The sequence below is a fragment of the Vulpes vulpes genome, chromosome 12 (genome assembly GCF_048418805.1).
Source record: "Vulpes vulpes isolate BD-2025 chromosome 12, VulVul3, whole genome shotgun sequence".
Lineage (NCBI taxonomy): Eukaryota > Metazoa > Chordata > Mammalia > Carnivora > Canidae > Vulpes > Vulpes vulpes.
In genome coordinates this window covers 127542059-127563543 of record NC_132791.1, presented here as the reverse complement: position 1 = coordinate 127563543, position 21485 = coordinate 127542059, and the positions used below count along the sequence as shown (strand labels likewise).

The following is a 21485-nucleotide window of genomic DNA, read 5'->3' as shown; positions in this document are numbered from 1 at the left end:
TAGATCACCTCCATGGCTCTAGAGATGGCTGAGCTCAGCTAGAGATTCTCACTGAAGGGTCTCTTGTGTAGTTGCAATCAGTCATTGGGGCAGGAATGGTCTCAGAGACTCTCTCATTCATGTGTCTAGTGGATGATGGTGGCTGTCAGTTGAAAGTTCATCTGTGGTTCCCCTCTGTCAACCTCTACTTGTAGCCTGTGCACTGGCCACTTGGGCTCCCTTGTTCCATGGTATTCAGCATCCCAAGGGGAGCAGGAGGAAGCTAGATCAACGTCCATGATCTAACCTTGGAATCATACAGTCACTGACCTACCAGATCCGAGGGGAAGGAACTCCCCACGTTCAGCGTGGGAGGTGGGTAATTTCATGCTGTATGAAGACAGGAGAGAGGGGAGATTTTACTGCAACTCTCTTGGAGAATACTTTGCCACTAAGTTTACTAATTCTGTTTCTTCATCTGGAAAAAATGTGAATGAATACCTAATACATTTTGAAGTTGTTTTCAGGAATAAATAGGAAAATCCATGTGAAGCCCTTAGCATTTAGATGTTTGCTATGGTTTATGCCATTCCTTTTTAGAGGGATTGCTTTCATTTGTCAAAGGAAAGAAGAAAGATAATTCTCATTAACTATTCAATATGTTTACCTGCAAAATTAATGATAAGAATAGGCTTCTGACAACAATATTTGAGTATTTTGGAAATCTACATGTACTGTTTATTTTGTATGTGTAATATTTTTTGTCATTAATTCTAAAAATTAGAAAACTTACACTTAGAATTTGAAAAACAAAGTCTATTTTAAAATAATTGATTTTTCAGGACACCTGGGTGGCTCATTGATTGAGCGTCTGCCTTTGGCTCAGTTCAGGGCATGATCCTGGGGTCCTGGGATTGAGACCCGCATCAGGCTCCCTGCAGGGAGTCTGCTTCTCCTTCTGCCTATGTCTCTGCCTCTCTCTGTGTGTGTCTCATGAATAAATAAATAAAATATTAAAAATTGGATTTTTCTAATGTCCATTGTACATAAATTGTTTTGACAATATCTCTAGTTAATTTTAAAGAAGAGGTATTGACTGAAATAACTTCAAGGTATTTCCATATGTATTCACATCTTAACTCTTAATAAAATGGAGCTGAGATGGTTTTATTATATAATGATGGTATATATACATAATATAATATGGAATATACATATTCATACATACATAATAAGGGATTATCCATATATAATATGGAATCTCACATATATATATGTAGTTACACACATACATACATTACATGTATATCTAAATATCACACACACATATATATAACTTTAAAAGAAATAGAAAGCAAAAACATGGAAAGGAAGGAAAAAACAAGTATGCAAACAAGGACTGATACAATCATATTGTTGGAACATCATATTTGCCCTAAACTGCTTGGTCATGAGTGTGTGTTGGTGGGGAGCAGGGAGGGGGGAATATTGATTGTGTTTCTTGTTAGCACAAAATAACAAGTTTATAAGTTCTCCAGGAAAGATCATCCTGATGATGAATCATAAAGAAAGGTGAAGCATGAGACCTTATTCAGAGAACACTGGGCAAAGTATATTTTTTCCAAAGAGGTTTATAACAGATGAAGAAACTTTCTAGTGTTACTTATTGTAAAGATTCTTTATAAATTGAAGGCTTAGGGGCACGTGGGTGGCTCAGTCAGTTAAGCATGTGCCTTCAGCTCAGGTCATGATCTCAGGGTCCTGGGATAGAGCCCTGCATCTGGCTCCCTGCTCAGTGGGGAATCTGCTTCTCCCTCTGCCCCTGTTCTCTTTCTCAAATAAATAAATAAAACCTTTTAAAAAATAAAATTAAATGTAAAAAGAATGCAAGATTACTGTGGCATAACCCCCAAATATGGAGGGCCAGAATACAGCTTCTTCTTTTTTTTTTTTTTTTTGTAATCTTTGAAATTTTAAACTGTTGTGTTAGGTCTTAATTTTTGAAGGAATATGAAAAGGTAGTATTTTTGGAAGTAGTGATATCTGAGGACATAGGGTTAGCATAGGCTTTTTCTGATAGAAGAAAAAAATGATAATTTAGTGGAAATTATAAACTGTCTCATGCAATTTTGGAATTTAATATTAAGGTTAGAGTTATAACAGGATTGGTAGAATGATTATACTTATAAGTTTTTTCTACCAAACATGTATTTCTCTGGATTCAAAGCTTCTACCATTAGAGGCTATCCTGGTAGGAGACAAATGGTGCTCTCTACGTGGGTAATTGCTACAGTCTGGATGGCTGTGTCTCCTCTGCTGCCCCTCATCGCCAAACTCATATGTTGAAATCCTAACTCACAATGTGTTAGCAGTAAATAGTAGAGCCTTTGTAAAGTAATAGGTCATGATGGTGGAGCCCTCATGATTGAGATAAGTGCCCTTTAATAAAAGAAACCCCAGAGACACCTGCGTGGCTTAGTGGTTGAGCGTCTGTCTTTGGCTCAGGGCATGATCCCAGAGTACTGGGATTGAGTCCCACATTGTGCTTCCTGCATGGAGCCTGCTTCTCCCTTTGCCTATGTCTCTGCCTCTCTCTCTATGTCTTTCCTGAATGAATAAATTAAATCTTAAAAAAAATAAAAAATAAAATAAAAGAAACCCCAGAGAGCCAGCCCATCCCTTTGACTATATAAGGTTACAGTGAGAAATAGCCATCAATTGATAAGTTGGCCTATGCCATGAGCCATTATTCTATCTTCCAATGCCATGATCTGAGATTTTCCAGCCTCCAGAACTGTGAGAAGTAAATATTTGCTGATTATAGGCCACCCCATTTGTGATTTTTTCATTATAGCAGCCCAGATGAACTAAAACAGTAATCAGTACCTGCTTAATAATGGAACTGCTTTAAAAAGATGTGAGCAGGGTTTACAGACACCTACAAGGAAAGGGAATTATATCCCAGAGCTAGCAAGAGCAGGGAGCCTGTGCCATCATATGTCTGAGCAGATAAGGAAGTGGACAATATGTCTATTTTATATAGAGAATGTAGCTGCATGGACAATGCTGAATGGCAGGGATACAGCTCTTTATTTAAGGGATGCCATCATCCCACACTGACCTGGTGGGAAAGTCATCAGGGAATGGATATCCTGACCTCACTCTTCTCCAGCCCAAGGGTGTGTTGCGCATGACTTCCTGGAAACCTAAGGTCATGGATGCCGACCATACTGATCAGCCTTCTTGACCATCAACATGGGAAAGGGTGGTAAAAAGTGAAGAGCAGATCTGGATATACAATCCAGTACAATTCATTCAAGTTGCCTCGCATAAACTCTGAGCAGATATAACCAGCAAAATATAAGTCTCTATTTTGAATGTATACAGATTTGCCTCTTGTAAAATGAATAGCCAATTGAGAATTGAAATGGCTAATTTGGCGTTTATGCTGAACAGCCTGTATAAACAGATCAGCAGCAGCACAGCCAGAGCCATCCTAAGTGTGGAGTGATGGATCAGACAAGGGAGGACCAGTGGACAAGCCCCAGATACGGAGAGTGCAAAACTATATAAACTTGGAAGCAGCTGTCCTAGGACTGTTTAAGCCAGAATAAGCAGAAGGTCACACAACAGTAGTGATGACTCCCCTTCTGGAACCTTGACTATTGAAGATACATCATGGGCATTAACACCTCAAACTTTACATTTGCAATTAGCCTGGATAGCCAAAATGATAACTTCCTACTGGAATTTATCTTTCTTCATTTTTTCTCAACAAATAAAATTAAAAAAAAAAAAATAAAGCTTCTAAAAAGATTTGAACCTAATAAATTACTCCATATTTTTTTCTATAGTCCACATGGCTTACTGCCTTATTAAATTTTGCAGTTTTTAGAAGGATGATACCAATGTTTTCCCAAACAGAGCTAACAGAACTAGTTTGGCATTGTGAATATCTACTGACATATAATACAGAACTCTTTCCATGCTCCCTCCTTAAGAAAAAAAAAAAAAAGCAAAACAAAACAGTTGAAAGGGAGCACTAGAAGCCAAATATACATCACAATATTATTTACAAGAGCAGGAAAGGAATGATCTAAATATAAATATAAGTGAGCTATAGAGAAGCATCATGCCATAACAGTAAGCAACTCTTCAAATGGTGCTTGTTAAGTTTTAAATAGCATAAACAAGTATTTTATGGAGAAAAAGTGTACATATAACACTGGCATCCATATTGGTGAGAACATAAATGAGAAGAACTAGAAAAATTCAACAATTATTAATAGATAGCTTTAGATGGTAAATACATGGTTGACTTTTTAAGATCTTTTTTCTTCTTTATGCTTATCTCTTGGATGCATGCATTCTCTCTCTAAATATATATATGTGTATATATACACACATATGTATATATATGTATATATATGAATTGCTTTTATAAATAGGGAAGTGTTAAAGAGCTACACTTTTAAAAATCTGTGGAAACCTTTAAAAAGTTATTTAGGTATGAGAAGCATGCTTACAAATTTTAAAATACTTCTCAGCTTCTGGATCTTGACATTACAGGTAGGATGGATAGACAACAAGGCATAAAAAGAAACAGAAAAGAAAGGTGTACTTGTTAGAGCAAAGTGTCTTTCTACATTCTGTGCTGATTTGCCGTCTGATACATTGTTGAGTGATATAAGAAATGTTTGATCACCTGATCTGGGCGAGGAAGACCCAGGATGGTGTCTGTCCTGGAGGAGAAGTTATCCCATCGCACACTTCATCTGTTCTCTGTTCTAACTCTGCATTAAAACTGAGGTCAGAGCTCTTGAGGCACAAGAAAGACAAATTGGCAACAAGCACATTTATTTTATATGGTTACATCTCTCAAATGGTATATTTGGTGTATCTTTAAGATATTCTTCATTTACATGCAGCTACTACATTATTTAAGAGCCTTAAAAATTTTTAGGCTGATGCTTAAATTTAAAGACTTAAGTAAAGGCAAAAGGAAAAAAAATGAAAGAAAGGAGAAATCAGTTTCATCTTCTATGCAATTTTAAATATTCATGGAAGGAATTTTGGATGGCAAAATAACATTCCAGTACCACTTTGTTTCTGTTTATAAAAGCCAAATAGCAAAAAAATAAAAAAAAAGAAAGCCAAATAGCTATATTGCAATTTAGTAATTAGATGTTATCTATCACACACAAAAATAATTTATTACATTTTAGCCTGTTTTTTTTTATTCCTCACCAAATTCAGACCAAATCTGAATTTGGTCTAAATTACATTTTGAATATTTTATTTTTAGATAATCTCTACACCAAACATAGGACTCAAAGACCCAACCTTGAGATCAAGAGTTGCATGTTCCACCAACTGAGCCAGCCCAGGTGTCTTTGAATCACATTTTAAAATGAAAAATTAATGCATTGTAACAGGCAATGCATTAGGCAAAAAAATGGAACAGGCAAAAAAATGGAAATAACCTAAATGTTAAATAAAATATGATGTGCCATGCAATGGCGTACTCTGTTACCATTAATAGTCAAGATGTAAACCTATGTTTATTGACCTAAAAAGATACACATGATCTATTATTGAAGGAAAGTGGGGTTACAAAAAGCATGTGAGTAGATATGATATTCTTCCCTGCAGGACATGCTGCACTGGTGGTCGTTTTGATTAACCAATATCACATGCATTGTTAAATATATTGAGTATTATTTCTATAGGTATAGTAAATCTCATTTTGTAAAGTAAAATGTAATAAATTTAAATAATCTAAGTGTAGCAAGATGAGATCATACAGAAGGGATGGAAGGGGAGAAACAGAATAAGAAGAGAGAGAAAATGGTAGAGGATGAGAGACAGACAGGAAGGGACAGAGAGAGAGACTTCCAGATTGTCATTTTATGGGTGAGTTTTTATAGCCTCTGTTCTTCAGGTACTGGTTTCACAACAGACTTCTTAGGAGGTGCCCATCATTTCCTCTCCCTTATCTGTGAAATAAGAGTTGAGTTCTATCTTTAAAATTTTGTGATTTTAGATATGAGAAAAGCATTCAGCCATTTTTAATAATTTTAAATTGTTTTGCTGCATGGCCAGTATATTTATGAACATGCCTTCCCATTCTCTGGGCCACTTGTGATCATCAGCTGACACTTGGTAGCATAGTAACAGTGGCCTTGCATTTAGTACAGTAGTGTATGAAAAGTGGTGTCCTTATATACAATAGAATGATATTTATCAGAGATATATAAACAGTGACTTTAAACTATACTCATCTTTTTTTGGATCCAAAGGAAAATAAGAGACATGATTGGCTGAATTCATATTCATGCTGTTTTACAAAAGGATCTGGATTAGATTAGAATCTAGATTAGGAGAGGGAGACCCTTTTCTCATTCTGCACTGTAGAAGGAGTTTAGCATGAGGTTCTTTCTTAATTAAGGGACATTAAGAATATTTTATTATTTTGTAAAATATAAGATTCTGCAATTTCAATAAATAAATACAATATAAAAATTCATGTCTGAGAATTACATCCTTGGTTATCACCTTTCTTAAGGTCACCTTCCTCAAAAAGCAGTTATTTAGCTGAAATGTTAAGGGAAGCAGTGAAATTCAGAAAAGTATACTAGCTTAGGAGTCAGGACACCTCATTGACTCTCTACCATACCTAACACACTCTTTGGTAAGTCATCTTTGATGGATGGAGAGGCATTCATTTTCTCAAAGTCAAGAGTTTGGACTACATTAGCACTAAAGTCTCTTAGGGCTGCAAATAGTCTATAAGGTCTTAGATTAGAATGCTAGGAGAGTTGGAATGCACAGGTTCTGCATTTCCAATTACAGGGAGAGTTTATATGTTTTATGTAAAAGATAGACCTGTGGCACAGCTAACATTCTGTTACAAAATTCAGAATCCCAATTTATACTCTCTTCTGATATAGGACCACCCCACATATACAAAGAGGTAAATCCCAAGGAAAAATAAAAAACCTTTTAACTCTAGAGTTCTTCAATTTAATTTTTTAAAGCTTTTTTTTCTGATTGTACTGAAATAGTGCTTAAGGATAGTCAATGTATAGAAATTGCTAGAACTATCAAACTTAGAAAGGTGTATCATAAAACAATGCATGTTTAAGGAAGAAGTTAGAGTTTGGGGAAATGTTCAATGCAGATACTCATTTAATTCTGAGTATCTATCTGCAAATGAACATATTTTTCAGAAATGAACTATAATATGTGTTCACAAACACTCAGCACTAAAAGCTTCTTAGAACAAAAAACAATAGTTGAATTTAAGTATTGCAATTATATTAATAACATTTTGAGCCTTGAGGGAACATCTGGAGATTAAAATAGAGAATGTAGTTCAAATTTTACATTTTAAAAAGCACATAATGAAGAAATTTTCACTAACTTTATGAATTAATGTATAGAGTGCCTTAAAACAACTAAACAAATAAAAATCAAATTCGTTAGCACAATTAATTTGATAGTTACATTAGTTTCGTCAAAATGAACCTTGAAAACAATGAGTTGCAATCAAAATGCCAGTGATTATTGACTCAGCAAAGCAGACACTGAGTTACTGATTTATTGCCATATTCTAAGTATTTGATGAAAAAATGAATAGTCCAATCTGATTTTTTCATCCTGATAATACAAACATGGCTAAAATGTGTTACAAATATAAAATTGTAGATAAATATTTCTATATCCATTTAATTTTCAGGCAACTTTATTCTAATTAAAAATGCTAGTGCTTTTTGGTTTTACTGTTGTACTACCTACTTAGAAAAATTCCCTACATTAATCATTCCAGTACTGTAATTTCAAATATAATTTGTGAAATGGCCCTTTGGGTTTTATGACAGTGCCAGGGCAATATCAGTAACCAAATGTATCCACAGGACAGGATTCATAAACTGTTGTGAAGGAAAAAACATTCATTATTGTAATCTTTTCCATTGTTGTAACTTTTGGACCAGGTATACCAGAGACTGCTGGGGCAGGGTGGCGAGGGGCAGGCACGTCACTTCTCTGAACCCAGAGTCAAAGCACATCTCCATCATGAACAGCAGAAGCCATACAGAGCTCTATGGAGATACCCCTGATATCTGAAATGCTTCGCAGTCAGGGATACTTCTTGGTCAAAAATGAATCCTGGGACTCTGGGGGGCTCAGTGGCCGAGCATCTGCCTTCATTCAGCTCAGGGCATGATCCTGGGGTCCTGAGATCGAGTCCCACATAAGGCTCCCTGCAGGGACCCTGCTTCTTCCTCTGCCAGTGTCTCTGCCTCTGTGTGTGTGTGTGTCTCTCATGAATAAATAAATGAAATCTAAAAAAAGAAAAGAAAAGAGAAGAAAATGAATCCTTAATAGGGGAATAAAATTAACCCAAACAGAATGGAATGAAGTGTTCACTGTTATATAGACAGTATCATAGAGGAGAATAAAAGACAAACTTTAATATCAGATGGAACGAGCCTCTACCAATCAATAGCTATATAATCTTAGCCAAGAATTTAATTTCTCTATCATCCAGTTTGCTTTATATAAAATGAAGATAATAAAACTAACACCATGCTCATAAACCCCTTAATATGGTATCTGCTATGGGTTAGGTATGGCTTTAATAGCTTTCAAGTATTTTTATTTCCTTTATTATTATTACATTTGATCAAATGGGGGAGGGATGTGATATAAAACAGACAGGATTTTTACCCTTGCCATTCAATTCAATCTGTCTTAGATTCTTTCTTTTGAAAAAAACAAAAAACTAGGGAAACAAGGGAATAAGAATTCATGTCACACTTAAAGAACTAGACAGATAAATTAACAATTACAGTTATTAAAATCCAACATCCTTCAGATCAGCAGCTGTGCTTCACTGTATACTTAGTACTTTCAAAAATGCATAGAATGCTTACTTGAGCAATAATTTATTAATTCAGTGAGGTATGAGCTGTAATTACTGTACAAACAGACAACTAGGGAAGTTCAAAGAAAAAAAGACAACAACTCACTATGAAAGGTCAGATAAGTCTCCTTTTATTTTTCTTTTATTTTAACTCCAGCACAGTTAACATACAGTTTAATATTAGTTTTAAGTGTACAATATAGTGATCCACTTCCATACATCACCCACCAGCACATCACTCCTTCATCTCAATCACCTATCTCACCCATTGCCTCTCCCCAACCCCCCTACTGGTGTATTCTCTGTAGTTAAGAATCTGTTTCTCGGTTTGCCTCTCTCTCGTTTTTCCCCTATAGTCATTTGTTTTGTTCCTTTAATTCCACATATGAGTGAAACCATATGGTATTTGCCTTTGACTGACTTATTTCGCATAGCACAAGACTGTCTAGCTCCATCCATGTTGTTGCAAATGGCAAGATTTCATTCTTTTTTATGGATGAATAATATTCCATTGTATGTATATACATATTCTTTATCCATTCATCAATTGATGGACATTTGGGCTGCTTCCATAATTTAGCTATTATAAATAATGCTGCTATAAACATAAGGGTGTTTGTATCCCTTTGAGTGAGTGTTTTGTATTTTGGGGATAAATACCCAGTAGCATGATTACTGGATTGTAATCATGGATAGTTCTATTTTTAATTTTTTGAGGAACCTCCATACTGTTCCACGGTGGCTACACCAGTTTGCATTCCCACCAATTGTGTTAAGGGGCTCCCCTTTCTCCACATCCTCACCAATGCCTGTTGTTTTTTATGTTTTCAATTTTAGCCATTCTGACAGGTGTGAGGTGGTATCTCATTGTATGTTTGATTTGCATTTCTCTGGTAATGAGTGATGTTGAGTATCTTTTCATGTCTGTTGGCCATCTGGTTGTCTTATTTGGAGGACTCTCTGTTCATGTCTTCTGCCTATTTTACTTGCACTATTCATTTTTGGGATGTTGAGTTGTATACATTCTTTATATATTTTGGATAATAACCCTTTATCAGATATGTCATTTGCAAGTATCTTCTCCAATTTGTAGATTGCCTTTTAGTTTTATTAATTAATTTCCTTCACTGTACAGAGATTTTTATTTTGATGTTGTCCCAATGAGATAAGTCTTCTAAAATGACCTAAGGCTAAAGCTGAGGTTTCAATTAGAGGTTGCAAGGATTAGGGTGGGGGGTGGAGGGAGGAAAGAGAGAGACTACTGGGGGATGGAGGAGTCTCTAGGGCAAGGCATTCACATCATTTCACTCTGATCCAGGTGGTGACCTGAGAGCCACAGTGGCAGGGACCACGCCACCTCCAGCCTGACAGGAAGGATCATGGGAGGTAGAACTGTCACCCTGTGAAGGCTTGGGTCAGAGGCCAGGGCCTTTCCCCTCATGGCATTCATTGAGTTGTTTCAGTTCCTGGGTGATGGGCAGAGGCTGATCCATGGGAAATATGAAGGGGATGGGTGTGAGGGCTCTTGCAGATTTTTGTAAGCAGTGATTTCATTAAAAAAATAAAACAATAAAAAAAGCAAGCAAGTATGAAGAATATAGACTTTCTCAGCTCCAGAGATAGCCTTTGGAGCACATCAAGCAAGAGAGAAAGAATCTGGTTTATTGGGCAAGCTGCCAATCTTTAGTATGACTTGAGCAATGTGTAGCTCAGAGAGACAGTGAGAGAGTGGTGTGGAAAAATAAGTGCCACTCCCACCATCACTTCTGTCTTGTTATTCCTTCATTTTTCTTTATAGAAGTCACCACCTCTTGGCATTATGCTCTAAATGTACTTGTGCATTTGTTTATTGTCTATCTCAGCCCTGGAGCATGAGCTTCATACAGGTAGGCACATTTTACTGTGTTTGTTATTTCGTATCTGCAGACCCTGGAACAATGGTCTGGCATACGGTAGACACTCAATAAATATTCATTGAATGAAAATGAAAGAATAAGTAGGGACTTGTTTATGGAAGATCTTAAATACTGTATTTGGGAAGGAATAACAGGATTGACTTGAGATGAGGGTAGAGAAAAGTGACAAGTTTGAGAGTATCTTCTGGGTTTCTGACTAACCCGAGTTCTTGGCTAATAACCAAATACATAATTTAAGAGTAAGGGTTAAATTTTTGTTTTCATTTTTGAGAGGGTATGGGATATTGAGTTATACATTAGGAGTCTCCCAGAGCTATAGGGAAGAATTCCTTTGCTTACCAAGAATTCACAAAGTACATCCCTCAAATGGACATTCAGTCCACCATGGGGAATGAAGGTGGTTTTTCTTAACAGCTATGGAGAAGTATACTATATGTAATAAAATCCCGCATTAATCATCTCCATTGCATAGAAGTCAAAAGTGGATGATTAAGGAGTTAGATACCCTGCCTCAGAACCATATAGTTGAAAGTAACTGAGTCGACCACTGAATCCATCATTTGTCATTTGGCATGCTATTCAAGAAATCACTCTTTCTTTAGATGATCACCTCAGTGTCATTTCCCCACTAAAGAAATTTAATAGTGAGTAATCAAATGCATTCACTCTCAGTCACTGACATGAGTTTACAATTACTTCTTGGAATTGAGCAAGCCTCAGTGGGATATAAAAATTAGGCTAATCATATGGTGAATACTTACTTCATCCTGGGTTTGTTCCCGCTAGGAGCAGAAATTATCTCAATAATTGTATGCAAATCCTTTCACCAGAATCATCTAAAGAAAATTATGTACTGCTATTTCTTTTCTAAAGAAAAGACAAAAGTAACATTTTAAAATATCACTTTCAAAACAACCAAAATGAATGGTTTTGGCTTTGTGTATAAAAGCCAGATCCAAATTAATATTATTTACAGTACACAGTCTGGCATGTGACTATAACAAACTGATATTTAATATGTTGTGTAACACTTCTATGTGTTTTGTTGCTAGTGATTGCCTTCATGATTAATTAATGAGATGTATTGGACTCAGACTTCAACATAGGGTAGAATAAATTAATTGGTCTTTTAAGAACCAGAATTCTATGTGGAGCATTGGTTATCCTTAACCAATGAACCAGATTTTCAGGCTTAGCTGAGGATTTGTTTTTATAAACCAAAAGTTTTTCTGTTTTTAGCATTTAGAATAGAGTTCTTTCTAAAATGGATTTCAAAAAAAAATGGATTTCAAACTTCCTTTAATTCTGAATTTTTTGAGGCTTATTTCAGCCTTTGTTAATGACTCAAGATGGTTGCTATAAGATTGGTAATGAAAATTATAGAACAATTTTCATGAATGCCCTAAGGAGTACTGAGATGTGCAACGCTCTTGGCTCCTACAACTCATGACCTCCCTGAGCCCTGGTTTGGGAGTTCTTACATTTACCTGCCACATCATTTTAGCATCTAAATGCATAAATTAAGTAGTTTTCAGGCCTCCCTAATTACACTGAATATTATTTATCTCAATTCAGAAGCCATTTCTACACTGAAATAGAAAAGATTGCTGAAATTTGAATATTTTAGACTAACAAAAATGGTAGTCTTGTATGGTTCCAACCTGATAAAATGAAAAATCTCCTGGTTCTTCAAAGGTTGAGTACAAAATGAGGGGGAAATTAGTGAATTTAGAGAAAGGCAAGCAATTGACTTTGTCCTTTTCTTCCCATTTGTTTGAGAACTACTGTGGATTGGAGGATTCACTGCATTACACCTAGATTCATTTTAGTAGCCTCCAATTTGGATTCCCTTTCTTCCTTCTTTATTTGAGTCCATCATTACAAAAGTGTAAGAAAGCAAGTTTATAATTATCTTTTCTCTGCTCCAAAGCCTCCAGTGTTGCCCTGTGACCGGTGAAGTAAAATTTAACTTTCAGTTTTTAATTCAGACCCACCTTGGGGAGAGTTCTCTAGGTCAACACAGCCTCAACCTTCCTTTCCAGTCTCATCTCCAGCTCTCCCTGTCCGCTAACACAGGGTGCCAGAGCCCCTCCACTTGAGAATGGAAGATCTGAGTTCACATCACAGCTCTGCCACTTGTTAGGGTGATGATTTTACGTGCATCACATAGCCCACCTTTATCTCCGTTCCTTCACCTACAGGATGGGGATAATCACACCTCCTTCACAGAGCTCTCCTGAGGTCCAACTGTATTGTCAAATGATAATAAAGCCTAGTATGTTTATGAATCCACTACTCCAGCAAACCAGTCTCCTAACTATTAGTAATCTATAAAGCATTCCTCAAGCTTTCTGCCACTTTGCCTTTGGCTCCTATCCTCATCACTGTCTCTATTTTCAGACCTTCCCCATTGTCACCTATCATTCTCTCCACAGAGAAGGCCTCTCTACAAGGGGCTCTATCCCTCCTCTCAACTTAACACTTTGCTTTCCCAGAGTGTTGCCATACTGAATAATATTCACATGCAAAATTAGGTCTTAAGTACTTTAAATGCTTAATATGATACAAACATTATTTGGCTGCCTATTAATTCACAAGTTTATATTTTAATCTCTGTATGAAGACAATGATTGGAGCACCTGGTTGGACCAGTCAGTTGAGTGTCTGACTTTTGATTTTGGCTCAGGTCATGATCTCGAGGTCTTGCATCCAGTTCCACACTTAGCAGTCTGCATGGGATTCTCTTTGTCTCCCTCTCCCTTTCCCCCACCCCTCGTCCCTCTCTCTTCCTCTAAAATAGTTAGATAAATGTGTTGTTTTTTTTTTAAGATACATGGTTGCATTTAGTGCAAGTCCAAATTGTGAACTTCTTATACTGTGATAGAAAAGAAATAGATATTATCAGAACTGTGAATTTTATATATTGTGATATTTAAAATTGATAGAAAATCTTGATTTAGGAGCAAAATAATAACTGTATAGAAATAATGCCTGACATTTATTCTAAGTAGGAAACTAATCTTTAGTTATTGGAGTTAAAAATCATGCACAATTTTCAAGAATGCCTTTCTTGCATGAAAAGAGATTGTAATCCACTATGAAAAGATACTGACAAATGCTCACAGTGCTGGGGAGATAAACTGTGGAGGTGAAATTGGGAAGATATCCAGTTTATTCTTAGTGTTTATTCAAAATCTACAAAGATGGTCTCTAGAAAAATGGATGCCTGTAGCAAGAAAGAAAATTGAGTCTCTCAAACCTGTGACAATCTATCATTGGTTTGGGTGAGAAAGCAGGTGGTTGCCAGGCCTTGTCACCAGAAGTCACCCAACATCTGAAATCCACATAGAAAAATATGTGGGGCATCAAAAAAGACCTAACTGCCTTCTGGAAACGGAAGTAAAACGACCACCAATAGAACAGATTGATGTTATGCCCAAATCCTCCTCATCCGTATTGCTTGTGTTTCATCAGTGGCCAAGTTGAGTTATCCTTCCCCCTTCATCTAGAATCCACTCTCTTTCTCTGTCATCTCACTTGGATTACATCCATATGGCTTCTGAATCGGTGTCCCATTTCTTGTTACTTCTGAACCTTCTAATTCCCACACCTCAGCTGAATGATCACTCGACAGCACATTTGTCATTCTCTTCCTGAAGTCCTTGAGGAATATCCTTGAGGAATAAAGACCAAATTCTGTGATGTGATGGATAAAGCCCTCATGACACAACCTTTGCCTGCTTAGCAGCCTTCCCGCAGTCCACACCAAATCTGCCCATACCCTCTTTGTTCTTCCAAACACATGAGATAAACTGAAGTATTTGAGGTTCCTCAATGTGACCTGCTGTGCTGCTTCTTACCACTGAGCCCTTTAATATTCAGCCTTCTCTCTGTGAAATCGCCACTAGTTCATTCGTGCATTCCGATAACTCTGCCGAGCATCTACTGAGCACTCAGTGGACAAAGAAGGCCTGTGCACAGAAGTAGTCCCTGTCATTTATTTATTTATTTATTTATTTATTTATTTATTTATTTATTGGAATTCATGAGAGACACAGAGAGAGAGGTGGAGACATGGGCAGAGGAAGAAGGAGGCTCCCTGCAGGGAGTCTGATGTGAGACTCAATCCCACATCTCCAGGATCACAACCTGAGCCAAAGGCAGATGTTCAACCACTGAGCCACCCAGGTGCCCCAGAAGTAGTCCCTGTCTTCATGGAGCCTACAGCATAGTGGAAGGCAAAGACGCTAATCAGATCATCATTCATCTATATAGTTAGTAACTATGGTAAAAATCTCTGAAGGAAATGTATAGAAAAGTATAAGAGCTTGAAGAACTAAGAGGGAAAAGTGAGCTAGTCAGAGGATAAGTAATGCTTGCAACGGGTTCCAAAAGATAAAAGAAGGCAAAAGTAGAAGGAAGCATTTTTTTTTTGAAGGAATGGTAGCATTGTGCAAAGGCACTGAGGTAGAGATGCATGTTGCTGCTGGAGGGTAGAAAACAAAGATATTAATGGTCTGAAATGATACTAGAAAGAGAGAGAGGAGACAAATATGATTTGGGTATGTATCAGAGAAGAATAAGAAAATACAGGGCACTGCAAGGAAGTGCCATAGAGTTTCTGACTATAAAAATCAGTCTAGTATGTAAACAAGTGATTATATGAATGAATAGGTTCAGCCATTCTTTGTACTGAAATAGAATTCTCCAGTGGCCTGGTTCTAGAAAAGCCCAAGAGAATTAAGAAAAAAACAGTGTTAGGGCATGCCTCGAGGGAAGTGTTCAGTGCCTTGAACCTGTGGCCAATGGTTGAAAACATTTGCCATATGCCTGAATTGAGGGTTAGGTTCAGTGGTAACTCACAGAAACTCTAGAGATTTAGATTACCAAATTTACCTGTAAGATAGCATCTGAATTAAACATGCACACTGAAGTGTTGGTTTCAGAAACAATAAATGTTCTTGTTGGAAAATGAAAGAGGCTTCAGGGAAAATCTAGGTCCCAGAATGACCATCCTTATAGATGGATTTCCTATTTTTACTCTTGATTGAAGACAAGGGAAAACTCAAGACATCGCATCTTATATCAGGTTTGCATGTATGGCCTCAAACTGTAGAATTTAGAAGATCTTTGTTTATTTTCTCTATGCCCTTCTTGAACTGTGGCATAAAATAAATGCTGTAGTCACAGCTGCTGATAATTTTCCCTGAGCTACAATGTTGGTTACTCCTCTGTGCGCTGAGACCTTGGAGTCCAGACAGTAGCCTTTGAACACGTTATTTTGGGGCTAAGCTGCTTTGGAAAGAGTCCAAACTAAATGGTTGCTAAATCTGTTCTGCAGTTCCAGCATGGTGGCATTCAATGCAGTGAGGATTACAGAATCTTGTTCTGCCCTAAGACTGAGGTTAATACGCAGCACGAAGTATCCTTCCAGACATACACACCTTTATCTTCAGATACACTAGCTGGGGATGCAGGAAGCTGTGCCCAGCCTGGAGAAACCAATAGTGTAGTGGTAGGTACCTGCATAACAGTTCATGAGGCTGAAGGGAGGGTTTGTATTTGGAATAAACACAAGCAAATGCTGTGTCCTTGTGCTGCTTCTCCTTTTGAAGCTCATCAACCCCTCCATCATGGAACAGACCCAGTCCTCTCCTTTCTACATGGGTTCCCACGATCATGACCTTGATGTTTCTCCGTCCCATGCCCAACATACTGGTTCCCACGACTGAGGAATGTCTACATCCCATCGTCATCATAATGGCACACCTTCATCTCATTATTTCGTGATCCTGATGATACTCCCTGATCATGCCCACATTCTCACCTCTTCTCATTGCCTTCTCAATTCCTGAGCCTTCGGAAATATGACTTCTGTACCCAGCATTCCATGGTTGCAACTCCTGTTCATGAACCAGTGAACTTCTAATTAAAAAGCACTATAGAAAAAAAAAATAAAATAAATAAAATAAAATAAAAAGCACTATAGGCGCTTCTCTGTCTTTATCTAAGTGAAGGTTTATTTTTTTATAGCTTACGGATAGCTCTCTTCCATTTGAAATTATATCCACCCTGACATAAATTCCTCCTGATTCTCCTCCTGCTCCTCTGTGTACAGATAGTTGAATCAAATAACTCTTGAAAGGGAGAACATCAAATAAATAAAACCCAGCTTGTGTTGCTAGAAGCCTCATCTCTGGATGGTACTACTCATCCAAAATAGGTATTCTCCATGGATGGTATAAAAATCGTTGCTATGTGCAGATGCAGTAGTTCAGTACTGCTCACATCACTATGATCAATTATCAGCATAATTGATAATATCATTACATGGCATAATAACATTTAAAAAATACTTGTATGTGCAACTGATAGTGTTATTTAATAACTATGAAAAGTCTTTAATTATTTACTATAATACAGTAATGTGATTTTGTTCTTGGTACACTTTCACCACTATTCTAATAGAATTATTTTGGTTGTTTATATAGTACTGGGTAATTTGGGTAATGCTTAGTTACTTAGTAAGTGACTAGATAGTTAATTCCTTATAGAGACAGGAATCATGTCTTTATCTTGGCAAACCTTAAAGAGTCTTGGATGATAAGTTTTCAGTAAATTCTATTGAATTAAAATGTTAGGCAGCTTCTTAAATTCAAAGCAAGACTTAAAAGATCCTTTAACAGTAGTGAAGTCTCCATTAGTTTTATGATGTTCACGTAACACTGCAGTATTCATGGCCAACAATATCACATTACAGATTCTCTAATAACTAGGAGATACAAATCATAGCTGGATGTAGAATTAGTATGACAGGACTTGTGATTTTCTAGTTTATGTAACAGCTAAGTTGCATAATCATAGATTCAACAGCAGTATTTTCTCCAAGTCACAATATATTCCCAACTATCTTGGCAAGTAAATAAGACACACACATTTGAGTAGCAATGAATAAGAGAGCATATGAAAATCAAACATAGCTTATAAAAGAATTCAAGCTTCCAACCTATAACTGCATGTCCTTTGCACTGCATTGAAAAGATGCCATTTATTTCTGACTATGATTAATGGTTTCTTTTAGGCAGCCAACTTTCTTTGCCATTTAGCAAAGATTGTGTCCTAGGGTTTTGTCTTATTTCAATCCTAGTGTCATTTGTAAATCTGACAAATCGGATAACAAAATGTTGAATTTGAATTATAGTTTTGGTTTATTAGTGTGAATCTTGAAATATCTCTTATGCAACTGGGGACATATATGAATTTCATTGAAGGTTTATGGTCGTACATTCTGTACAAGTCCTGTAGTCAGGAAAGTGACAACCTGGATGGCTAGTAGTGACATGGAGCCTGATAGCCACATGATGCAAAGAATAAAAAAATGAATTAAAAGGCAATATATAAAGAATCATACCAAGCTGTGAATTGACCCCAGGGAGCAGGGCGCCTATTTCAATGTGCATGGCCAGTATTTATCATTTTTATACAGCATGCAAAAAAATCAAATGAAATGTCTTTGAATTATTTTGGTATGACAATAAATAAAAGGAGAAAGAGGAAAAGTAAGACGTCAATTGGTATTTTCTAAAAGAGCATGTTCATAGGTGTCAAAAATGAATAAAAGGGACATTGCCTTGCTTCTTATCAGAGACCAAGTCCCCGTAACAGAATAAATGAGGTATGGACATGTACATTAAGATAGCACTCAGAGCATCCTGGTACATACGTGTCAAACAGAAAACAAGGGAAAGAGTACTGGACTTGGAATGGGGCCTGAGGAGAATCCAGGTAAGTTCGAAAGACAAGTCACAGTCATGCCTTACAAAATGGAGCAATAGTTGGATCAGAATAATTTTAGAGTAATTAAATGCCCTTTTTCTTCCTCTTGGGGGAATTTTTTTTTCTTTTAGTTAAAAATGAATCCTGATTGCGACAGTATTTCATTTGGCAGGATATCAGGTAATTCATATTTCAAATATGATCACATCATCAGTTCCATCTGTTAATATTACCCGAGTATTCCATAATATTTGAAACTCTGACTTGTAGAAAATATACCTGAAAATGAAAATCGTTGAATCTGAGAGATTCATACCTATCAAACACCTGAATAAATGCCCTCTTATCCTGCAAGTGTTGTGTATTCATTGTAAGTCTTCACTTTTAATCCACCGGCTTCTATACTCTTAACTTCAGGAACCAAGGGAGGAAGAAACCATAGTCAGCTGCCATACAATGAGTTCTTAAAGAGGACTGGCATATTTCTTGTGCTCTGCCCAAGGAGAAAAAAAAATGACTGCCTACCAGGCTTTGATTCTAACCAGTTCTTATTTATTGGTGATTCATAGTTTCAAAGATGCTTCCTTTTTTCTTACACTACAATTGAAAACCAAAAAGCAAGATTTCAAAACAGTGTTGGCATGAAGAAACACTGCTGGTGTTGTGTCCCTAAGAGTGCCCCCAGCTTCCTTAAAGCAGTCACTACAATCTCTGACTCCCCTCCTGTCCTGTGCTGGTTGATGCAGAGAGATCTGGACCAATGACAGGGCGCAGACCACTCCATTCCCTGGAAGGCTGTCTCCAGCTAATGAACACTCCTCCTTTTTCAGCAAGCTTGGATAAGTCTTCTCATCTGCAAGTTGCTGCTCCTCTTTTCCATGTCCCAGCCAGGCAAATTTAACACGTTTCATTGGGTCAATGCTGGAACCTGAGTACAGCTACCATTATAGTGCTCGAAACTAAGCTGCATGTGATTACTTAAATGTCATTCTGCTCTACTGGATTATGAGTTTAAATGTCTGGTGCTTCACCTACTAGCCCTTCAATTCACCCGCAGTCCACATCATCCCCCTGCTAAGAGACAAATCTTTAAATAATGCCTTCTCTCCCAGAAAGGCGGTGGGGATTGGGGAAACAAATAATAATGGCTCCTCCATTCACAATAATGGGTTGTTAATACATACTGTTGCATTGTTTTTTTATGTCATCTTTTCCATAGCTGAACTCAAAAATGTCCTTACTACCTTGCTCAAGGGGAACATCAAAACAGTTCAAAATTAATTCTGTTCAGTGAGTAGAATTAACAAAAAGAATTTATGAAATTGTTATTGACGACAGGTGGTATTGAATTTGGTTTTTGCTTTATCTCGACAATTATGTAAAGCAATATAATGTTCTCCAGTAGGAGATTTTGAGAGCTTATTCAAGGCATGCATGGTGTTCTTCCTTTATTCAAGCAATAGTTTTAAAGGCGTATTGCCCCAAGTAAAGAAAGTGAAAACCACTCAGATTTTTAAATTTCTAAGCTTTCGTTGTATATCTGCAGCATAAAAATGCTGATGTAGACTCAGTGCCTGCATAGGTTATTACAGAGGAGCAAATGTATTTTTTAGTAACCCTTCTGGATTTCTTTCCCCACTAGGCTACTCAATACTTCAAGCTATTATGGAAAAAGCAGGACAACATGGTTGGCATGTCAGCGCCATCTGTGTGGAAAATTTTAATGATGTCAGCTATAGACAACTTCTAGAGGAACTTGACAGACGACAAGAGAAGAAATTTGTAATAGACTGTGAGATAGAGAGGCTTCAAAACATTTTAGAACAGGTAAGTCCTGGAATTTATATTATTACTACTCTAGACCTTCTACAAAAAGTTGACTTTTGATTTTTTTCCCATCAATATTTTCTCCAAACCATTTAGTCTGAAGTGCAGAGTTCAGGAGTTGTCATTCTAGGATTCATCTGCAAGACTAAGTCATAATCCTGTATCACCAAAGGCCATTTTGGTTCTTAGATCTCCGTGCAGCAAGGAGCACTGTTTCTCACACATGTTTAAGACCTACCATAGAAAGAACATTTGTGGATCACCCAGAGCTCTTGGCCTCATATTCATAAACATTAATTTTGCAGATTAATGCCTCTAGGATCTTAGAAATTTTAGTATTCGTGACTGCGTGCTTTTTCTAATCTTTAAAAAAATAGCTACATGAGAACTAACAACATGAAATAGTGGGGCAGCCCAGGTGGCTCAGCAGTTTACAGCTGCCTTTGGCCCAGGGCAATGATCCTGGAGTCCCGGGATTGAGTCCCGCATCGGGCTTCCTGCTTCTCCCTTTGCCTGTGTCTCTGCCTCTCACTCTCTCTGTGTCTCTCATGAATAAATAAATAAAATCTTTTAAAAAAATGAAATAGTAAAGCAATTACATAAAAGAAAATTAAATGGCATATGGTATATAGATATCTTCTTCTAGATGTTTTAAGTGCCTTAGCACCACTGTGAAGATGGTTTTCAACTCTCTTCACAAATGAAGACTCCTTTAATAAACCTTTCAATAAATATTTGTTGATTTGATTTGAAGTAGACAGGAAAAGACAAAAATTGAGCTTTGTTATTGTGTTAAATGACAGGAAAATATCATCAACTAATGGTAACATTTGCCTTCCTCCTGACCCTACATCTTATAAGCCTCAACCTGTATTTGGCCAAAATTGCAGTGACTGAATGCCACCTAGTGGTTTCAGGAATGTTTGCTCCTGTTTACCTAAAATCAGTCACTCTGGCTGAGCCAATTTTGTGTCTTGAAATCTTTGTTGGTTACTTTGTCACACAAATTTGCATAATGGTATGATTTGGGGTGTAGTAGTAAAATTAGCAATTTGTAGATT

At 36.9% G+C, this 21485-nt stretch overlaps 1 protein-coding gene across 21 annotated transcripts in view; it reads left to right on the top strand.

The window, feature by feature from the left end:
* The window catches only part of GRIA4 (glutamate ionotropic receptor AMPA type subunit 4), a 367857-nt gene that overhangs the window by 234869 nt on the left and 111503 nt on the right, over positions 1-21485 (top strand). For all 21 annotated transcript variants that reach the window (XR_011995840.1, XR_011995843.1, XR_011995847.1 and 18 more), the window contains one exon: positions 20240-20424. Coding sequence is in view for 11 of the 21 variants with exons in the window: in XM_072729916.1 (XP_072586017.1) it covers positions 20240-20424 (185 nt within the window). In the remaining 10 variants the exon portion in view is untranslated. The remainder of the gene's footprint in view (positions 1-20239; positions 20425-21485) is intronic.